Source organism: Phalaenopsis equestris, unplaced genomic scaffold (assembly GCF_001263595.1).
Source record: "Phalaenopsis equestris unplaced genomic scaffold, ASM126359v1 Scaffold000123, whole genome shotgun sequence".
NCBI lineage: Eukaryota > Viridiplantae > Streptophyta > Magnoliopsida > Asparagales > Orchidaceae > Phalaenopsis > Phalaenopsis equestris.
In genome coordinates this window covers 1,780,823-1,801,050 of record NW_018164565.1, presented here as the reverse complement: position 1 = coordinate 1,801,050, position 20,228 = coordinate 1,780,823, and the positions used below count along the sequence as shown (strand labels likewise).

The window sequence follows — 20,228 nt, the reverse complement described above, 5'->3', positions numbered from 1 at the left end:
TAACTTGTCGGCCAATACATTGGTTTCGCAGACCAAACGGATGTCATAACTTTCTTTAGTTTATTTGATCGAGCCTCACTCTCAATTCTTGCGTTCATCCTTCGGGATAGATACATGATTTGAGATAAAGCGCTCTTTCATCTAAACTATGAGAATTATGGGGTCAGTTTGACTTCATCTTTTTCAAAACTAAATTTTTTAAAACGTCCTTCCGAAGCGGGCAACGGGATTTCAATTCCGATGACCGACAGCTTCTTACGGGCAAACCCCACACCAAAAATAGTGTCGACAACCTTCTTCTTTAATTTGAACGAAGCAGCATTGGATGGGATAATTTAAATATACCATCCCAAAGGAAAGAACCCAGGAAGAAATGTAGCTTTCAATCCTTCACTTTATTTTTCTATTATTGTAACTAGAGCTTGTCAAATGAGACAAACTAAATGAAGTTGTCCAAGCCGTCCTGGAAAGGGAATAAATAGCCAAAGAGCTAGATCGACTAATGGATCTAAAATTGATGACATAAAATTTTGAAGATTATCGTGATCGCTATAGATTTGGGCAGTATTTTAGCAAGAGTGACCCAATAATGATTGAAGAAAGTCTGCAACTCCCGACAAAATGGCAACTCGATATCAAATTGAAACTGATCCTTGTAGAAGATGAGATATGTGTCTCAGAAAGTAGTGGCTCAATCATTCTCTCTAGAGATTTGAAGCTTAATGGAAGGGTTGAAGACACAAGTTTCTTGCAATCGATCAACCTGCTCAGAAGTCATCAATGATTAGTCGTTTGGCACAACTGATCTGAAGGCATTTGGAGAATACTTTGGAGCCATCAAGCGAAGCATAGAGAAAGAAAGCAAAGGGAATACAAGAAGCAAGGAGAAAAATATAGGTAAAGTGCAATGTCATCATACCCTCTACCCTTACATATAGAGAAACACGAAAAAATTTGAACCATCACAAAGTGATAAAAATAGAATTCTATAGTAATTTTGAAAATGCACTAACAGAAAGATTACTTCAATGTAGTAATCAAGACGGAAAAGTAAATTTATTCCAAAAATAAATATTATTGATTATAAGAAACATTCAGGAATTAGTTTGAGTGCAAATATTTTACAAGGGGGTTGGTCACCACTTCAGCTAAGACATACGCCAATTGAAGCAGTCTTTCATATAAAAACTTCTTTCCCAAAATTAAATTGATTCACCAAATTCTTCTCAGCTTAAACCTGGAATGTGAGGTATTCACTTGGATGTTTAACAGATTCTCGAGAAAAAGTGATCATCCCCCCTTTCATCCTCTACACTTTCTCCACATGATCAAGCAGCTCGTGTATCTCCTCACCTCACTAGATCCTATCCAACTGAGCGAAGGAGTTCTTGATCTCTTCTAAGAAGCGAGCTAATGTTCTTAGAGACATCTAACATTCATTGGTTGCTTCCTCGTAGGCCTCAAGAGGATTGTCTAAGCTGTCAACCACACCATCCTCGCTTGGGAGTCTGCTACCCTTAACAGGCACCTGGGTAGCCTTGTTTATATTGCGATCGAGTTCTCACCCACATTGCTCAAAGGAGCACATCATCCAAAACTAGCGGAGAGTTCATCCACACTAAGAGACAATATAAAGAAAAAGGGTCCTAAAAGAATTAAAATCTAAAAATTAAGAACGAGGCTTTTATACTATGGAGTTGATCCAACTCAGACCCTATAATCGACACATGGCTCTCACCATGTGGAGGCATAACAACAACAGCTTCTTGCATGATCCGTTTGGTTGGCGGGTCCTGTGCAACGGCAGAAGGTTGTGCCAATAAATCGATGGTTGAGTCGGTTGCCTGAGCATTCCTCCACATTATTTGTCGATGCAACTGCTTTTCTTCTCTTAATAATAATTTTCTTTTTTTTCTTTCACTCTCCAAGTTGTATCTCTCCTTTTACCTCTAGAAGACATCACAAAGTAGATCGTTGGTGGGGATATAGATCGAGAAATTTTGGTGTCTCCATTCCAATGTTGGGAGCCAACTAATTCAAATGCAAGGTGCAAATAAAGAATGGGAATGAGTCTTGTGCCACCTTATTTATAAGAATTAAAGGCACTAAAATCAAGAAATTTTAATTGTTGAATCATTGATTAATAAAAAATGTTATCATTTTTGTATTAAATTCTCTTATTCTTATTGTAACTTCGTTTTCAGAAGTAAGAGAATAGATAAACTAAAATATGTACATAAAAAATATGATGACACTGATTTTGAGGAGATCAAACAGTCTAGAAGAAAAGAGCACGCGAAAGAGGCCCATCAATAGAAAATCATGAGGCCCGCTTATCCGACTGAGTGAAGTTGTCTAAGCCAAAGACGGTAAGCTCAAATTCGATCTAATCACGAAATAGAGCAAAAATGATAGGAGGATACAAGAACGAGTCATTCATATAAAAACTAAGCAAAACGATATCGGAGCCCATCATCACAAAAGAGTCAATACAAGGAAGATTTAATCTTTTAGCACCTTCAACAATCTGAGAGATGCTCAAAAGTCCCTTATCAAGGACCAATGACCAACAGTCGGGCCATAATAATTGGTCGACCCATTTCGAATAAACTCAGCCGACCGAACAAAAATCATTTGACCAGGTTGATTTGCCGACCCTAAGCCAATTTAACCTAGTCGGTCGACCCAAAGAGTGGCTTGGCAATAAGCTCATACATGTAAAATACAGAAATACTCAATACAACCTCTTTTAAAGCAGCGACAAAAATAGAGAGATCATTTTTTGAATAACCCAAGGTTGACAAGATTTATTATTATTCATCGTCCTTCAATTCTCTCTCTCTCTCTCTCTCTCTCTCTCCAATACTCTCTCTCTCTCTCTCTCTCTCTCTCTCTCTCTCTCTCTCTCTCTTTCTCCCCACCCCCAGATTTACTTGAGTGTGATTGACGAACAAATCAGGATTCCACGATTTGGATGTATAAATGTTATTTGATTTAGATTCGACAAATTTGGATATATAAAAATAATGTTAATTTTCTCTTAAAAATAATGTTATCTTTCTAAGAGGAGACTCATTACATTTTACAACGAGACTCAAAAGTAGGAAATAGAAATTTAAGAGTGAAATTTTAGTGTAAAGCTCTATATTTTAGTAAAGGAATACTTGCATACATACAGCTCAATCCAAATGCATGAAAAGATTTATTTCATTTTTCTTAAGTTAAAATGATGGTATTTTTTATGTAATATAAAAAGGTTTTTGGGTGGTGTGAATGTAAGAAGTAAGTCTTAGATGTTCGATGTAAATACATAAAAAAATGGGTGGTATTTATGTAAATTCCCCTTTAGTAAATAACATTTGCCTCATCGTGATTGTAGGTTTGATTCCTGCCTTCTTTCTAATGGTTTTTGTTAGGGGTGAAAATGAGCCGAGTTTTTAACAAATTACTCGTAACTCAATTCTGTAAGAACTCGTGCTTGCTCGTTAGATTAACCAATTGAATAAGTTCGAAAATTTTTATAAATGTTCGATTGTTAAATGAACAACCTTGAGCACCTTCTTGTTCAATTCGTTTTTGTTCGCAAACAACATCATTTAAAACTCGCGAACAAACTCATTAAATTGCTTGGTAAGCCGTTTCTTTTAAAGTTCATAAATGAGATCGAATTAATGCATATAAATAAAATTAGTTGAAGCTTAATTTAAGCTTGTGAATACGCTCAATTAAAGCTTAATTTATAATTTATTTATATTAAGTTAAATTAAATTTCAATTTGTAATACATATAATCATATAAAAATTTATTTATGTAACTGTTCATTTATTTTACAGATTTGTATGTTTATTTTAGTTAATTTATTTAATAGCTCATTTATTATTATAAGTTTAAGCTCCACAAAACTCGTTCAACTAGAAAATAAATAGCGGAATCGTACTATAAAGCTCGATAAACTCGTATTGCTCATTACTTCGTTCAACAAGTCTTATTTAGTGAGAAAATAAATAACACGATTAAACTAATTCTAATTCGCTCAATCAAGATTGTTCGCTAAGTAGCTCGACGGTTTAATCATTAATCTGCTCGACAATCACTTGTTTATCATCACATGACGAACAGGAATAGAACTCAAATAGGAACTAAGCTTGAACATAAACGCAAAACTCTATTCGAGCGCGAGCTCAACTCGAGCTCGAATTTTATAAACAAGCTCAAGTTTAAACACAATCTTGTTCGACTCGATCAGGTTCATCTGCGGCCCTAATTTTTCTATTAGTTTTGCGTTGCTTCCTCTAAGGTTAGTTTTCAAATTTATTGGGACTAATTTACTAGGAGAATTGTCTTATAGCTACAAAATTTCATCTTTTTTTTTTGTCATGTGTAAAGTTGGATTTCTCACTACTTGTTTTGTTGATGAATCATGCTTTGTTTGTATTTTTCTACTTCTGCACATCTAATTTATAAATATTACATGATGGACCTTTGTCCTGCCTTGCATGAATTTTGTTGTTATTAGCTTTTTATTGTAATTTTATCTCCCTTTTGATGAAAGTTTGGGTGTGGCCCCCAAAAGTCTATAGCTCCAAATATTATCGTTTGAAGGTTACTTTCTTTTGTACATCCATTAAAATCATATTTATTTTATATAGAGAAATTGAGAGAATTAAAAGTCACTTTCTGATTTGACTTTATTTTATATTGACAAAAATGAGAAAATTTAAACTCATATTTCAGCCCACTTTTGGGGTCCATTTTGGGCAGCGGTGCGGTGGAGGTGCGATATCGCACCGCAGTTTTGCTTATTTTGATAAGTTTCATTTTTGCAGCTTTTTTTCAAAAAGCTTTCGCTGAAATCTGTGTTTTCTAACTAGTCCTTACTAGGTGTGGTGACAACTTTGTAGCTGCACTATGTCTTTTTTAAAAAAAAAAAATTATAATAACCACCGTAACTTTTTGTAACATCAGATTTTTATTTAGCGGTTTCACACCTACTTTTTAATAGCTGCATCTAAAACTAATAACGTTGATATGCTTATTTTAATTATTGATATACTTGAATTTTTATAGACAACTTAAAAATAGAGAAATTAAGTAACTTATACATGAGCAAGCAGAATCTACAACTAATGTACACATAATCATCTAGTCACCTCTAAAAGAAAACATTTACATGCATACCCATATAATTCTCTTACTTTCATGTATTTACATCCATGCCACTTAATTTCTATGCATTTACATATCTACAACTATACTTTCATTTTTACTGTATTTCACTTTTTAAAGCTTGAAATAATGATATTTTGATGGTATAAATGTAAAAGATAAAATTTAATGCATTGGAATTAGGTGGTATCTATGTAAATGCTCCTTAAAAATATCATTCTTAGTAGTGTGGGCGGCTTATAAGTGTGGTTGTATCATTTGGTTCGTGCGTTTTACCAGCTTATCCGAAATCGCGTTTGGATTTTTATACTAAACGTAGGTCGCGGGCTGGACCCCGTAGCCCACGAGCTGCGTTTCAGGATAAGCAGCTTATCCTAAAACACATATTTCAGGATAAATAATTTATCCTGAAACACACAAACTGCCGCAAACGCACCTTAAGTTCTTAAAACTAAAATACATTATAACATTGAAGTACTATAAATATAAAATATTAAATATTAAATTTTAGATATTAAATTTGTAAATTATTAAAATAGTGCTCCGTTTTTGTTAACAAATTGCCCTCCTCGGACCCGCCACACAGCACGTGTCACGTCAGTCACAGGTTATAACGAAGCCGCTCGTCCGTCCGATGGAAAATATTTGCGTACATAAGATGTACGCAGCGCTGCGTACATCAGAGGTATCAGAGGTTATTCTGGGGGTATTCTGGGGGTACAAGGGAGTTATATCCGGGTTATACCGGAGGTTATAAGGGGGTATAACCCAGATATAACCCCATTCAATGATCGAACTCTCATATCTGTTGGATCTTCCCATGAAGTGAAAGCTAAGCTACAGTTAACCATAGCCCTCCATCGAATTAAGTGAGAAATCAATTTTTAACAATAAAAATTTTGAATGGGAAAACATACCCATAAATTAAATTAAACTAAAGCAGCATCCTCCATATTTGTTCCTTGATTTAACAAATAAAATTTAATGTGAAAATATTATTTTAATATAAATAAATTTTGATTTCAAATAACTATAAATCGTCTCCACACACACACACACATATATATATATATAAAAAGCAGGATGAAGGGCAAAATGATATTTCTGAAGAGACAAAATAGATATTTCAGGAGAGACAAAAGATCAATTTTTTCTCTTGTATAAGTAAAAATCTGAATTTCAGAGAGGGCAATTGTCCCATGCCTCTGATCAGCTCTTATCACTTATAAGTAGGTTAACCACCATTAAACTAATGTGATTAGGTTAAAGTAGAGAGAGAGAGATCAAGAGAGATCAGCCAAGCACATTCCTTTAACTAGATCCTCTTTTATTGTTGAGTTAATTTCCATCCACTAATTTAATATATTTTAGTGATTAAAGTTGAATTCATAACTCATCATTTCAATTAGGTTTTCTCTGAATTTAGAGGCGGAACCAGTCTCTCTTTTGTGAGGGGCAAACTGTCCTCTATACCCAATTAGGGAGGGTTGAGGGCAATGAAATGGCAAAATGATCTTTCTGAATAGTCGAAAGTGATATTTCATGAGAGACAAAGACCAAATTTTTCTCTTATATAAGTAAAAATCTGAATATGAGAGAAGCCAATTGCCCCCTTGGACCCTACTTGAGTCCGCCCATGCCTTGATTATCTCTTATCACTTATAAGTAGGTTAACCAACATTAAACTAATGTGATTAGGTTAAAGTAGAGAGAGAGATCAAGAGAGATCAGCCACGCACATACCTTTGACCAGATCCTCTTTCATTGCTGATTTTTAATTTTCATACACTGATTTAACATATTTTAGTGATTAAAGTTGAATTTCAAAATCACTATTTTTATTTATCAACCTAGCACTAATCGCCCATAGAGGATTCTAGCATTGAGACGAGTTATTCGAACCATATAGTCAACGAATGGAATTAAATGAGGTTATTATGATAATAATGTGCATGAGATCATATCTTAGCCCAAATTAAAACTTATGTTAAAATAAATAATATATATAAGTTAACAGTTTATTTATGTATTGCACTCATCACAAATAAATATTTATGAGGAATTTATTTTAATTTATTATGGATTTTATAATGAATTGATCCGAATTTAAAATGAGTGTGGTCAGAATAAATTATTTATTTTTATATATTTAATTTTATTTATTCAGATATATGTTCATATATGATACGCACATGCTCCGATATATTTTTATTGGATTGAGTCGGCATTTTTAGTCATGTGAGATTAATTGGTTCTAGTTGAGAGGATTGGTTCGTCTTGTTAGGCTTAGTTGGCTTCGACTGATCTAGTCTAGTTACCGACCCTTGATCCCTGACAAAGAACTCGTGTCGGTAGAGTGATGTTAGACAATCGAGTGGATTGTGAATTATTGTAGCCAGAGAGGTGGCTCACTCTTCATTGAGGAGAGCGTAAAGGATGACTATAGGACTCTTTGTTGCATTATTAGTTCTTGATCCCTAATGAAGAGCCTCGAGGGTGTCCATGGGATTGTTGGTGATATTGTGGAACTACATCTTTTCTCCGATTGGATCTACCATAAGGCAAACAACTGTATTGGATATGCTTTCTCATAGTTCCAAACTGAATGATTCGGACTCGAATCACATGGTTTTCTTTTTATCCTCATCGTGGCTCGGTCTGCTTTGGTTTTCGGCTACAATGGCTACTTCCGATCAGATTCACGGGCCTTAAAGTTTTCTGTCGGTGGGCTCTCTTTGGTCGCACTCTTCTCCTCTGTACCGTCAAATCTCCTCAAGATCAACACAAACACATTTTTGTCCTACACACACCATTGTAAACCCAACACAACCTTATTTCCATTCATCTAAAGCAAAACTTATAGCCAAAATAAAACGCAACCAAGTTTAAAAACAAGAACAAATGAATAAACAAACAATCCATTTATGATCTCCTCTTCACCTTAATCTCCATTAATGCAACCTTCTCCAACAAATGAAGAGGAAGAAGACAGCAGAAGAAGGGGCTATATATGGAAAGTTACCACCATATCTGACATTATGTAAAAGAAATAGAAAACTCAAATATCCAGCTAATGCATGGTCAACAAAGACAAGGAGCTTACTAATATAATAATACAAGATATCGTAAGGTGAAATCTGCATGTTTTTTGGCCAGAAGAATATGACAATTTGGTAGAGATATAGCTGTATTCCTGTAGTAATGGTTGGTAGGTTGAACCATATATATTTAAATAATATTTTTCTGTTTCCTGATCTGAGAATATATATATATATATATATATATAATTTAAGTAAATAAAATAACAAATGAAATATGGTGCACTTGAGGGTCAATTAATTGTACTTTATTAGTGGACTAGATGGACTTGTTGGATGCTTCTATGAATTTTAATTATGAGTATTTACATACATACCACAAAATTTTTATGTATTTACGAATCTAACATCTAAATTTACACATTTATATACATATATCACTCCAAGATATCAGTTCAAAAAAAAACCTACTATAACTAACTTTTTTTAAGTGAAATACACATTTAATGCATAATTTTTTAGGGAAAACTACATACATAGCACCCATTTCTTATAGATTTATCTATCTCGCATCCAAAACTTCATTTTTACGATGGAATGTTACAAAATCTCGAAATTCTCGGCCAATCTTTGGTGAAACGCTAAAGTAAATGTACCATGCAGGAGATATAACGAAAAATTCTCATGAGAATTATTACATATATAGAACTCAAAATTTTATTTTTTACAAAACTAGCACACCGGGACATTTTTTTTCGAACTATTTAAATGAGACATTTACACGTGTCACCATCAAATCATTATGAATTTTATAAAAATGAAAATTTTGATTGAGGTTTTATCATAAGCTCTAATATTTGAGTGAGAATGTAAAGAACAAATGAAAAAAAAAAAGTTGCCACTTTTATAAATAGCAAAATATTGAACGAAAATTTACATACATAGCACTCAATTCTCACACATTTACATATCTCACACCCAAACTTTAATTCATCTTTTTCTATGCATGAAAGGATGGATGTTTTGATACATAAAAAAAGGTGCTTTAATTGTAAAAATCAAAATTTAGATGTGAGATATGAAAATACATAAAAAATGGGTGCTATGTATGTAAATTCCCCAATTTTGAATGGTATGTAAGTAATTTTCCCATGAAATTAAAAAAAAATTAAAAAAAAATACTTTATCAGATGGAATTCTCTCTCATACTGATTGCAGTTGCACCTGCTCTCGATTCTGCATCCTTTAAGCATGGGGCCACAGCCTGTCCTCATGATTTGCACTTACAGTAAGAATGAAGCAAATCAGAGAAGACGACACATTTATTTCACTGTTTTTTTTTTTCCAATTATTAATAAAATAATTGAAAGAAATTTTAAATATTTTACGCAGAAAAATTGAAATTAATAGATATATCAAAATTTAAAAAAAAAAAAAAAGTAGGTAAGAAAATTCAATTGTAGATTGTTGTTGATCTGGCAATCATTGTTTATAAAGTATATTATAGATTCTTATGTATTTTTAGATTAAATATCTGAATTTTGATATTTAAACTTTTAATATTTTGATGTCATGATTTTATATATGACAATGTTTATTTCATTTTTAAGTTGTTAATAACAAAAAAAATATTCCATGTGGACACCACATGGAGAGATGCATACAGTATCTAATCTACACATTCGAGCAAAAAAAATTAAAAAAAATAATAATAAAAACGTGGCCGACATAAATACATCTTTGTGGCAATCGACAGTGTTGATCGGACACCGCATGCGATGTCTGTATGGAATAATTTTTCGTTAATAACAGTATTATTTTTATAAAAAAATGTTAAGGATTTGTAAATATGAAAGTTTAGATGATAGATATGTAAATATATAAGAATTATGTGGCATGTATTTAAATGCCTCTAAAACCTTTCATATCCACATTTATTTTAGATTCTTAAGCCAAACTCAAATATTCTTTTTTTTTTTTTTCACCATCAATTTTGTTCAATATTTGAAGCTAATGAAATTATGTCTCCATAAATTAAAATAATCTATTAATTAAATCGAAATATTTAATTAAAATATTTTTTTTTAAATATCAAAGTGACCATCAACTTTAACTATAAATAAGAAAATATAGATAAATTATATTCATTAATTAAGGACTAAAAAACTAATGATAATTTATGCAATCTTTAAGAGCTACGCAATCAATCTTACACCATTTATTTGACCAAATTATATTACTTTTTAATATTTAATTATTTTTTAAAATTATTATTTAATGAAATACTTAATATCTTCCCTCTAAATATAAATTGTGTCTCTATCACTGTCTCGGTCTCAATTTATAATTTTATGTGAGGTGCAAAGTCACTATAAAGGCATTAAGTGGTCACATGCAATGATGCAACAATATTATGCTTTAAGGTGTGAGGTTTTTAGGTTGGGCCTTGTGGGCAGTGTGTACGTGCCATGCTAAACTATTAAGAGAGAGAAATTTAAATATATATATATATATGGCACACAATTCTTATACATTTATGTATCTAACAAAATTATATATTTATGTTTATAATATTTGCTTTGATGAATTCATGCATAAAAATGTGTATTCAGAGTTCTAAAAGTAGGTGATAACAATATTTTATATATGACATTAAAAATTTTAATATAGAAAAGAATTGGGGTATGTATTTAAATGCCTCTTTTAAAAACTTTATATATTAAACTAGTGTATATATATATATATATTAGGCATCTTGTTTTTAACTTTTTATTGATTTATATTTATCATAATTCACAATTTTTCTTTTTAAATTTTGTTGGAGAATATGGCATAACTCGTGCTAAATTTAGCTGAAAAGAAGAAAGATTCGTAAAGCTAGCTAGACGTGTCTTCTTTTAAAGTGTAGAACATTAAAATTGTTTAGATAGATTTATCATTAATATTGATGTGTCATCAAAAAAATCTTTATGATAAAGCATGAATTTTGATACATTTTTTATAAGAAATCTTCTAAGTTCAAATTCATGATCATCCAAGCTACGATTTTTTTCATCAATTTTATAATAAAATGGAGCATCTCAACAAAAGATGAACCCAAGGGCTCTAAAATTGATTCTAAGCTAAGTTCAAGCCCTTGAAGTAGAATTGGAGGATTGGAATCATCGGTTGAATGGTCAAATAAACTCCAAATTTGACATGTTTATAGTAGAATCAAGAATCTCAATGAGAGGAGTCCAACTAGACAATTAATTATGAGGTCATTAAGCCACCCACATTCTTAAAAACCCACATATGATTAAGGGGAATTAACATGGACCGTCCAATAGTTGATTAGAGAGTTATATGTCAAATGACCAAAATGTCCCTCTTTAAAAATCTATAAATAGGCCCCTATCTCTTCACTTGGGAGGAAAAAAATAAGAGACGTAAAATTTTACAACTTATTCTTGAGAGAATATTTAACAAGTAAACATATGTCTGCATAGCCTTCAAACGCTATCAACCACCGTTCGTCGTCACCACTTACCGACACTGACTAGAGGACGTCAGCAATCACTACTTGTAATGTGCTTGATGAATTTCTTAACACTTGTATTATTTTCAACATATAAATAAAAGTTTAATTTTTATTGAAAGATTGTAACTCATTCTCCCTACATAAAAAAGGGCAATACCCCTGTACCTAAAAGCATATAAAGATTTCTTTGACTGGGCTAAGTCTCGTAGTTTTTCCCATTCAAGGTTTTCTCCCATAAAAATTTTAGTCCCTTCACTATATTTTTTTTTTTATTTGTGTGTTGAATTTCATACAATGTTAAATAGTATTGATTAGGCAACATGGGGAGCAAAAGGGATGAAACATACTCAAAATGACAAAACAGGGTCCCAGGCACCAATCATGGGAGTTTAGGCACCCGAAACAAAAGCCACAGACGCCAATTCTAGAAGCCCAGGTGACCATATGCGTGAGATTTTTGCTCAGATGCTGCAATTCGTGTCATTTCACTTCAAAGTAGTTAAATTGTTGAATACAAAATACCAAAAGGATAGAGACAAAATAAAGATGCTTGAAGGCTCATAGAGAAGAATACTCGTGAGAAATTGGAGCATTTAAAGAGAAGAATCAAGCATATTATGAGTGTGAGTGGGTGTTCTACTGAGTGAGAATAAGTGTAAGGTGAGTGTGTATCCATTTTCATACTCAAAACAGTGTAAAACTCGAGAAATTTGTTGTAAAGTAGCAACCACAGACCCTCGCCTACCGCAGCTGGCACCCAGCACCAACCGCTGTCTGCTACTCACCGTCCACAAGTAATGTTTCGTGCTCGGTGAAGTAAGGAAAACATCAGATACACCATGGGCAACATAACTTAAAATTGGAGCGCATGTGAACTTAACCGTTTTATAAAAAAATATAGTTTTTCTTAAAAAAAATCCAACTAAACATATTTTAAATCTTTTATTTTTAAAAATATAAATTATAACAGTACCAAAAACCTTTTTTTTAAAATAGAAATAAAAAAAAAATAAAACACTAAAAAAAATTTAAAAAATAAAAAGTGATCCCAAACAAACCCTAGAGTTCTTACAAGATAAGGGGGGCTAACTATAATGTGTAACTCCAATTTTCTTATTACTACCAAGAGGGGTTAAGGAAAATTGGTGTTCTTAATTGTTAACTTCATTAGAGTAATCAAGATAGATCTGATTTACATATATGACCAACTCAAGGGAAATTTATAACACTTCTTTAAACTCAAAAAAAGTTATATGTTCTACTTTTTACGAAAAATAGGAATATAAACTTTAAAATCATCAAATTTCAAACTTTCAGGCTTGACTCAAAACCAGCAGACTAACTTTTCCAAATTTTGAGAGTTCACTCATTCCTTATGGGATCAACACACGGACTCAATTTAGTATATTACTTGATCGGCACATAAAATTGTTTGTATCATCGATACTTCATAGGATTCCGATCGTATCCAGTTATAAACCTCATAAATTATGTCTCAAAAGAGTTTGATGTCATTACACGTCTGCCGAGGGGCAATACATTAATCATAATATATTATATTCCCAACAAGACTTACAATAACTCCATTTTTTCTAAGGGGCAAATTATAAGGAAACAACATTCCTACATGTAAATCAGCAAATTATTAAACAAACTCACGAATTTTAGTCTAATTTATACATTCAAAAGAAATCTCAACTTAAAACAGTATACAAAATCATTTGATCTACATGAAATCACCATGCTCTATAAAAACATAATTTTGGTTTCTATTGTCTTCAATGTTTCTCCTCGACTACCAACAGATCATATTTTCTCTATGAAATTTATAACAAACATAAAACATATCGCCCGAATACAATTCATTTTAATGGCATCAAACCAACATTTATACCTTCCAACAAAAATGTTCTCATTTCTCAAAGCTATTGACATTACTCATATCATCAATATCAAGTTGAAGATCAAGTATGTATAAAAAAAGACAACATGGTCAACACCTATTTCAAGGAAAAATCATAACTTTATCATTGTGGATATTCATACCTTATTTAAGAAGAACAATTGCCCAAAAATCATTAAGCAATAATATCCCAAAAAAATTATAGAGAACTGTCTAAACTTGGGTAGACAACAACTGTCTGAACATAGGTAAGCAACTGAATTTGAAAATGCAACAATAGCCTCGATACAGGAAGATGATAACATCCTTGATATGGATAAGCAACAACCTGAAGGCAACAACAATCTAAATGTGAATAGACGTCAACCGGAAGGCAGCAAAAGCATCGATATGGAAAGATAACAACTTCAATATTGTAAGGAAACAACAATCTGAAGGCAACGACAGTCTAAAGGCAACAATGGCCTAGAGAGGATAAAGCCACATACTAAATAATCCACTATAGTATAACTTCTCTCTCCCTCAAATGGTGTATTTTTAATCTTAAATTTTGGAGGTTCTCTCCGAGAGCGAACATGTGTGTGCTCACACACCCGTGCACTCAGCCAAGCGTGCACACACTCTAGCACCCATGTGCAGCAAAGCATGCACACGTGTCTGCCGCCGCATCCGTCAGCCCCCACGCAGCCCAAAAATATCCATCTTCATATTATTTTCACACAATGATATGATTTTGCCAGGACGAACAATATCTATAATATCTAAAATTCTGAGCCTTCAAAATCGATTAAAATTCTTTCCAACTTTAACCCCCCAAAAAAATTTATAAAGCCAACCATTTCCAGAAAAAAAAAGCAGTTTCTCAAAACAAGTTTTACTAATCAATCACAAAAAAACTCGTCTGCTCAAAGCGAACCCTAATACTCCGTCACTATGAAGTTCCAATGCAAAAAGATAAACATGAAGGTCAAACAAATTGTTTGCTCCATTAGCCTTGCCCAATAATCCAATACTAGCTAGGTTTTAACTAGGGACTTCTAGTTTAACAAAATTAGTATGAATCTGCATATAGTTTGGTTCTCCTACCAAAAAGAAAATTCAGTCTTATAGTTCTTTCAATGAGAACAAGAAGTCATTCTATTTAGCAAATCAAAAGGTCAATCTTTTACTAACTGCAAAATTCCATATAGTTTAATACTATTACCAGTTTGCAAAAAATAAGTATTGCGTGTGGAGATTTAAGATAACTTCTCCTGTTAAAAAAATACCGCAAACATGTCATAGTTCAAAAAGTTTCAAGTGTTTTACCAAAAGAAACTCAAAAATCGAAATTTCAGAAAAGAATAACTTAAACCTGCAAATGCTCAACAATATATATCCTGCCGTACAACTCTGCAGAGACTAGTTTCTCAGCCTAGCCGTTCCAATTCAGTAAAAATGCCAGTAAAATAAAACAAACTCTACCCTCATACATGCATACATACATTCGTCATATATATATATATGCAATGGCTTAAACAAGTATTTAATAATACCACAAAGATTCAAGACATGTGTGACCGAGTTGCACGAGGCCGCACTGGCGTCTTCGAAGGACTTACCCTGATACAATATTATTCATCAGAACAAAAGTTATAAGTTAGAAAAATTTCTGCAAACACCATACTGTATACAGTTTGATAAAAGGACAAGAAATTAACCTCAACTGGAAGGAGCCCAGTACTGCGCCACTGCAATTGAGAGCAGCAATGGCACTCTCAGCCTGCAAGAGTAAATTCCTGGGTGAGGATGCTCCAAAGTATTTTAAAAAAAAAGGAAGGCATAAACATACAAACCACCCAATTCTTATGTATTTACATATCTAACACTTAAACTTTACTTTTTATGTAACACTAAATTCTTATGTATTTATTCATTCCAAATCTTTCATATCACATCAAAAATAACACCATTTAACTTAAAAAAATGAAATACATCTTTTCATGCGTAGGTAAGGTAGCATATATGTAAAAATTATATGTAAAAATTAAAGTTTAGTTAGGTGTTAGATATAGAAATACATAGGAATTGAGTGGTATCAGGTATGTCTCTTCCCAAAAATAAAACATTAGGGAATGTCTGAAAAATAGAAGAATAGAAAAAATGTGTGATTCACAGCCAACGGCAAAACCCGGACAATGGAGGCTTGACTTTCAGCTTTCACCAATCTTATGTTCACATTAAATTATACTGAAGATATAAATAGTATAAAAACTTCGTCCTCATAGCCCTTGTTTTTTAGACAACTAAAATCATATTTGGCAATAACTTCTTTCGCTGTTTTCCATAATTTTATGTGAAGAGGAATAACATTTTATAACCAAATCTACTAAAATATAATAGCTATATAAAAGCTATTGTCCGACTTTTTAAAAAATAAATAAATTCACAAGATTCACAACTTCAAAAAAATTGCTTTTTCAAAACAGTTCTATGGCAACTTCTAATTGCTATCACCCTAGATAGGCCCTTAATTCTTTTATTTTACTTTCCCTTCCATGAATACTAATTTTGGCACCATGGTGCATGAATTCCCTATAATAGCATTTTTTTGGCTTAAACTAATGAACTATAGATTATAAGAGAGAACGATTATAAGAGAGAACCTAAACACTGCTCCAAGTTCGCCTTTCAAAGATAGAAGGAAGACATTTGAATACTAACCCTTGCAAATTCAACAAAAGCAATTCGAGTGGCATTGTGGTAGTCTCCAAGAAGCCTCAAGCGATAGACCTACACCCAAGAGGACAATTCAAAATTCTTAAGCGTTAAGAATTTTTTTCCCTTCGGGATACTAGAAAAGCGGAACTGACCGGTCCACAAACTGTTTCAAAGAAAAGTTTCACTTCTGCTTGGGTTATCTGCGGGATTATAACAGCAACAGCTTAAAGAAGTGGAACCATAGTTTATATGTATGAATAAATAATGCACTCTAGAATATACCTTACTATCAATATTTGTACAATAGATGGTCCTTGTGCACATTTCACGCTCATCTTCGGACTGCAGGACAAACAATGATCAGTGATATTTGACAGTAACGTCATTAAAGATTCTAAAGTAAATTGGAAGATTTACCTACATACCATTCAATTCTTATGCATATACTTATCTAACTTCTAAAATTCAATTTTTACATATATGCCACTTTACCTATGCATGAAAATATGTATTTCACTTTTTAAAAGTTAAATTAGTGGTACTTTTGAAGTGATATGAAAGATTTAGGTGGCATAAATGCAAAAAATAAAGCTTAGGTGCTAGATATGTAAATATATAGGACTTCGGCGGTATGTCTGCAAATGCCCCAAGTAAATTTTGTAAGCATCGAAATTCATTTTTTCTCACCCTTGGCAAGTATTTTGGGTCTACAGGTGCAATTGCAGTTTTTGAAGGGAGCACTCTTACTGGGTAAAACCCAAGCATTGTTCCAGAAATATTTAAGGAGGCCCTTGCACCATCTGAAATTTGGCAAGACCGATTCCCGAGAAAGTAAAAAATGGCAGTATATAAATAAATCTCAAGCTGTGAAAATAGTTGTGAGCCAAATTGCAAGAGAAAATTACCCTCATCGGTGAACTCTACAAATGCAAAACGAAGAACCGAGTTTGGGTCACCACATACACGACAATCGACAACCTTCAACAAAAGAGAAGAAGCCAAATTTGGAAGCCATCAAAATAGCAAAAGCAGAGAATCAATCCAGCCATAAAAATTAAAATAATCAAATAAGATACCTGTCCACAGCTCACAAAGAGTGCTGCAAGCTCTTCTTCAGTCACCTATTAGACAGAAATCAGGCTGGAGTGAAACGGTTCATAGCTCAAAATGCAAAAAAGAAAATGCGCATAGATGCATTACATATCACAAAAATAAAATGAAACATTAGCACTATATGAACTGAGACCTGTTAATTGAACACATTTCGCTCATTCAGAGGGTACTCATCATTATACCCACAAATAGATGGCAAGGTATTAGGCTAATATTCAGTAATTACAACAATCGGCCAAATAAAGAACATTGCTTCCAAACATAAATAATTACAGCTACGCAGACTAACACAAATTTTATATCATTTGCAAAGCAATTATACATGAATTATGGCTAATTTTGGCATGATGTGTGCATGATATATTTTGATATCCTCTTCAAATTAAAGTTGGTTGTTCAAGTAGCATCAATTTGCCCACAAAAAACTGATAACATTACATTGTCATGCCTCCATAAAATGAAACATTAACACTATATGAACTGCGACCTGTTAATCGGCCACATTTCGCTCATTCAGAGGGTACTCATCATTATATGGACAAATAGATGGCAAGATATCAGGCTAAATTTCAATAATTACAACAAGCCAGCCAAATAAGGAACCGACAGCTATGCTTCCAAGCACAAATATTTACAGCTACACTGACTCACACAAATTCTATAGCATTGCAAAGCAATTATACAGGAATTATGTCTAGTTTTGGCATGATGTGTACATGATATATTTTGATATCCCCCGTCAAATTAATGTTTGTAGTTCCAGTAGCATCAATTTGCACACAAAAAACTGATAAAACTATATTGTCATGCCTCCATAAATATGTCAATAATCTGAAGGTTAGTAGAAATATGACAGAAATGGTTGGGGTGTAGAAAGCATTGCAAATAAAATAATAGTTCACTTTAACGTGCTTTATGTACTCATGATAAACATGATTAGTAGCAATTTTAATGGAACTAGCAGTCTCGTAGAAAGAAGTGTGATTATTACGTGAAAAATTAAATTCAAATAGAAGACCACAAAGCCAGACAATCTCAAAGTGGCATACATTGCATGGTACTTAAGACTCAATACAGAATTAAGGCACGGGCCATTTTTTACTCTTCTATGAAATTAAAAAATCACCACAAAAGTTTACTAGAATTTATCAAATCATGTCCAAGAAGCCCCGTTTCAACAAAATATAAAGAGAGCTTCAATTTATATGCATCTGAAGAAGAAGAAAATCAAGGAAGGTAAACCATATAAATCTTCTCCTTGAAATCACCATCAACAAAGACATTTTTGATATCCATTTAGTGGAGTGGTCATCCTTGTGAAACAAAACTAGAGAGAATCTTTTTTACTATAATCAGAAAAGAGTAGAAGTTTTCTCATAGTCTATGCCTGTTTGCTACCAAAAACAATAAAACAATCCTCGTAGCAATTCAGAGTAAAATCAAAACTAAGCTTGAAAGAGTAAACTCATTTAAAGCTAATGGTCATAAAATTAGGTGGACAATAAACAATATGACGTATATAGATGTCCTCAAGGATGAAATTTCTGCCATTGTTACCCATTAACAATCATTTTTAACAGCCAATTGTTGACCTCATTTTTACTGAGGTCTTAGTCTTATACTCCCAGAACCCATAATCTAGCCTTAGGAGTTCCTTGTTGATCATCCTGGCGGACTAGTAATGGAGTCCACCTCCCGTAGAACTTCAAACCTCTTCTTAACTTATTTTTGTGAAGAACTCGCATAAGTGGTTCCAAGCACTCAACTTCTAGTTTCAAAGGGCTAAGGACCAGCATGTAGAGGGCCCGAAAATAAGTTCCTACAAGATCGTATGACCTTAGGTGAACCCTCGATGACTCAGCAACGCACTCGCTGCACCACACGATTTTGACTTAAATTGACTCGTCCGTCAGTGAACTCGTCCGGATGACCCCGGATGACGAAACAGACCGCACCGACACGTCCGGAACGTCAACTTTAGCTAGGAAGAACACCCATATTGCTAGGGTTACACACGCGCACAAATGGCACGGAAATCGATTTACGTTTTTTTTAGAGAGTCGCGGGCCCGAACTCAATCCAGGTTCAACTCAGGTTAGATTTGGACTGGACTCAGGCTGAACAAGAGTTAAACAATTTTTAATTTTTAAGTTTCAAATAGGCATTTAATCTCATTTTAATTGAAAGTTAAAGACTTTACTTTTGAATCTGCTTCATCAACGGAAGCCAATTAAGTCCCCGCCAAAATTTTAGCATAACGGCTTCTTTGATTAAATTCAGCTCTGCTGTTCTAAAAGGGGAACGCTGGCTTCTTCCTCGGGCGCTCGACACGATTCGACACCCTGTTTCTTCTCACGCTCGATCCCGTACACCTCCTCCTTCACAGACTCCGCCCCCCCCTCCCCCTGCCGCCGAACAAACGAAGCCGCTCGCCTCCTCCCGATCGAAACCCCGCTCTGCTCTTCCTTCTCACGCCAAACAGTCGCTCGACGCTGCTCCTCCCTGAACCGAAGGCCGCGTTCCCTCGATCCCACTCCTCCGCTCGCACGCTCTCCTCTGCGATTCGACGCTGCGAACCGAGCTCCTGTCTCCCGCTCGCCTTAGCTCCTTTGATCGGCACCGAAGACAGCTCCCTCTTTCTTTCTCGATCGCAGCTCCAACTGAAACTCCCCGAAACCCGCTCCTGCTGCGTCTTCTCTTGCGCGACGAGAAGTGTTCGTCCAGCAGCCCTGACCGAATTCCCTTCACATACGACAAACCTCTTCTCTCCCGGCCTCCACCGAACAGA

The 20,228-nt window shown here is 33.8% G+C and overlaps 1 protein-coding gene across 1 annotated transcript in view; it reads right to left on the bottom strand.

Moving 5' to 3' along the window:
- Positions 1 to 13,773: 13,773 nt before the first annotated feature.
- Positions 13,774 to 20,228, bottom strand: part of LOC110021157 (polyadenylate-binding protein-interacting protein 12-like) — a 23,952-nt gene continuing 17,497 nt past the window's right edge. The window contains exons 4-12 of the mRNA XM_020719538.1: positions 17,404 to 17,448; positions 17,233 to 17,305; positions 17,015 to 17,127; positions 16,610 to 16,669; positions 16,480 to 16,527; positions 16,331 to 16,399; positions 15,328 to 15,389; positions 15,163 to 15,229; positions 13,774 to 13,955 (exon numbers count right to left, since the gene is read on the bottom strand). Coding sequence (XP_020575197.1) covers positions 15,172 to 15,229; positions 15,328 to 15,389; positions 16,331 to 16,399; positions 16,480 to 16,527; positions 16,610 to 16,669; positions 17,015 to 17,127; positions 17,233 to 17,305; positions 17,404 to 17,448 — 528 coding nt within the window. The 3' untranslated portion in view covers positions 13,774 to 13,955; positions 15,163 to 15,171. The remainder of the gene's footprint in view (positions 13,956 to 15,162; positions 15,230 to 15,327; positions 15,390 to 16,330; positions 16,400 to 16,479; positions 16,528 to 16,609; positions 16,670 to 17,014; positions 17,128 to 17,232; positions 17,306 to 17,403; positions 17,449 to 20,228) is intronic.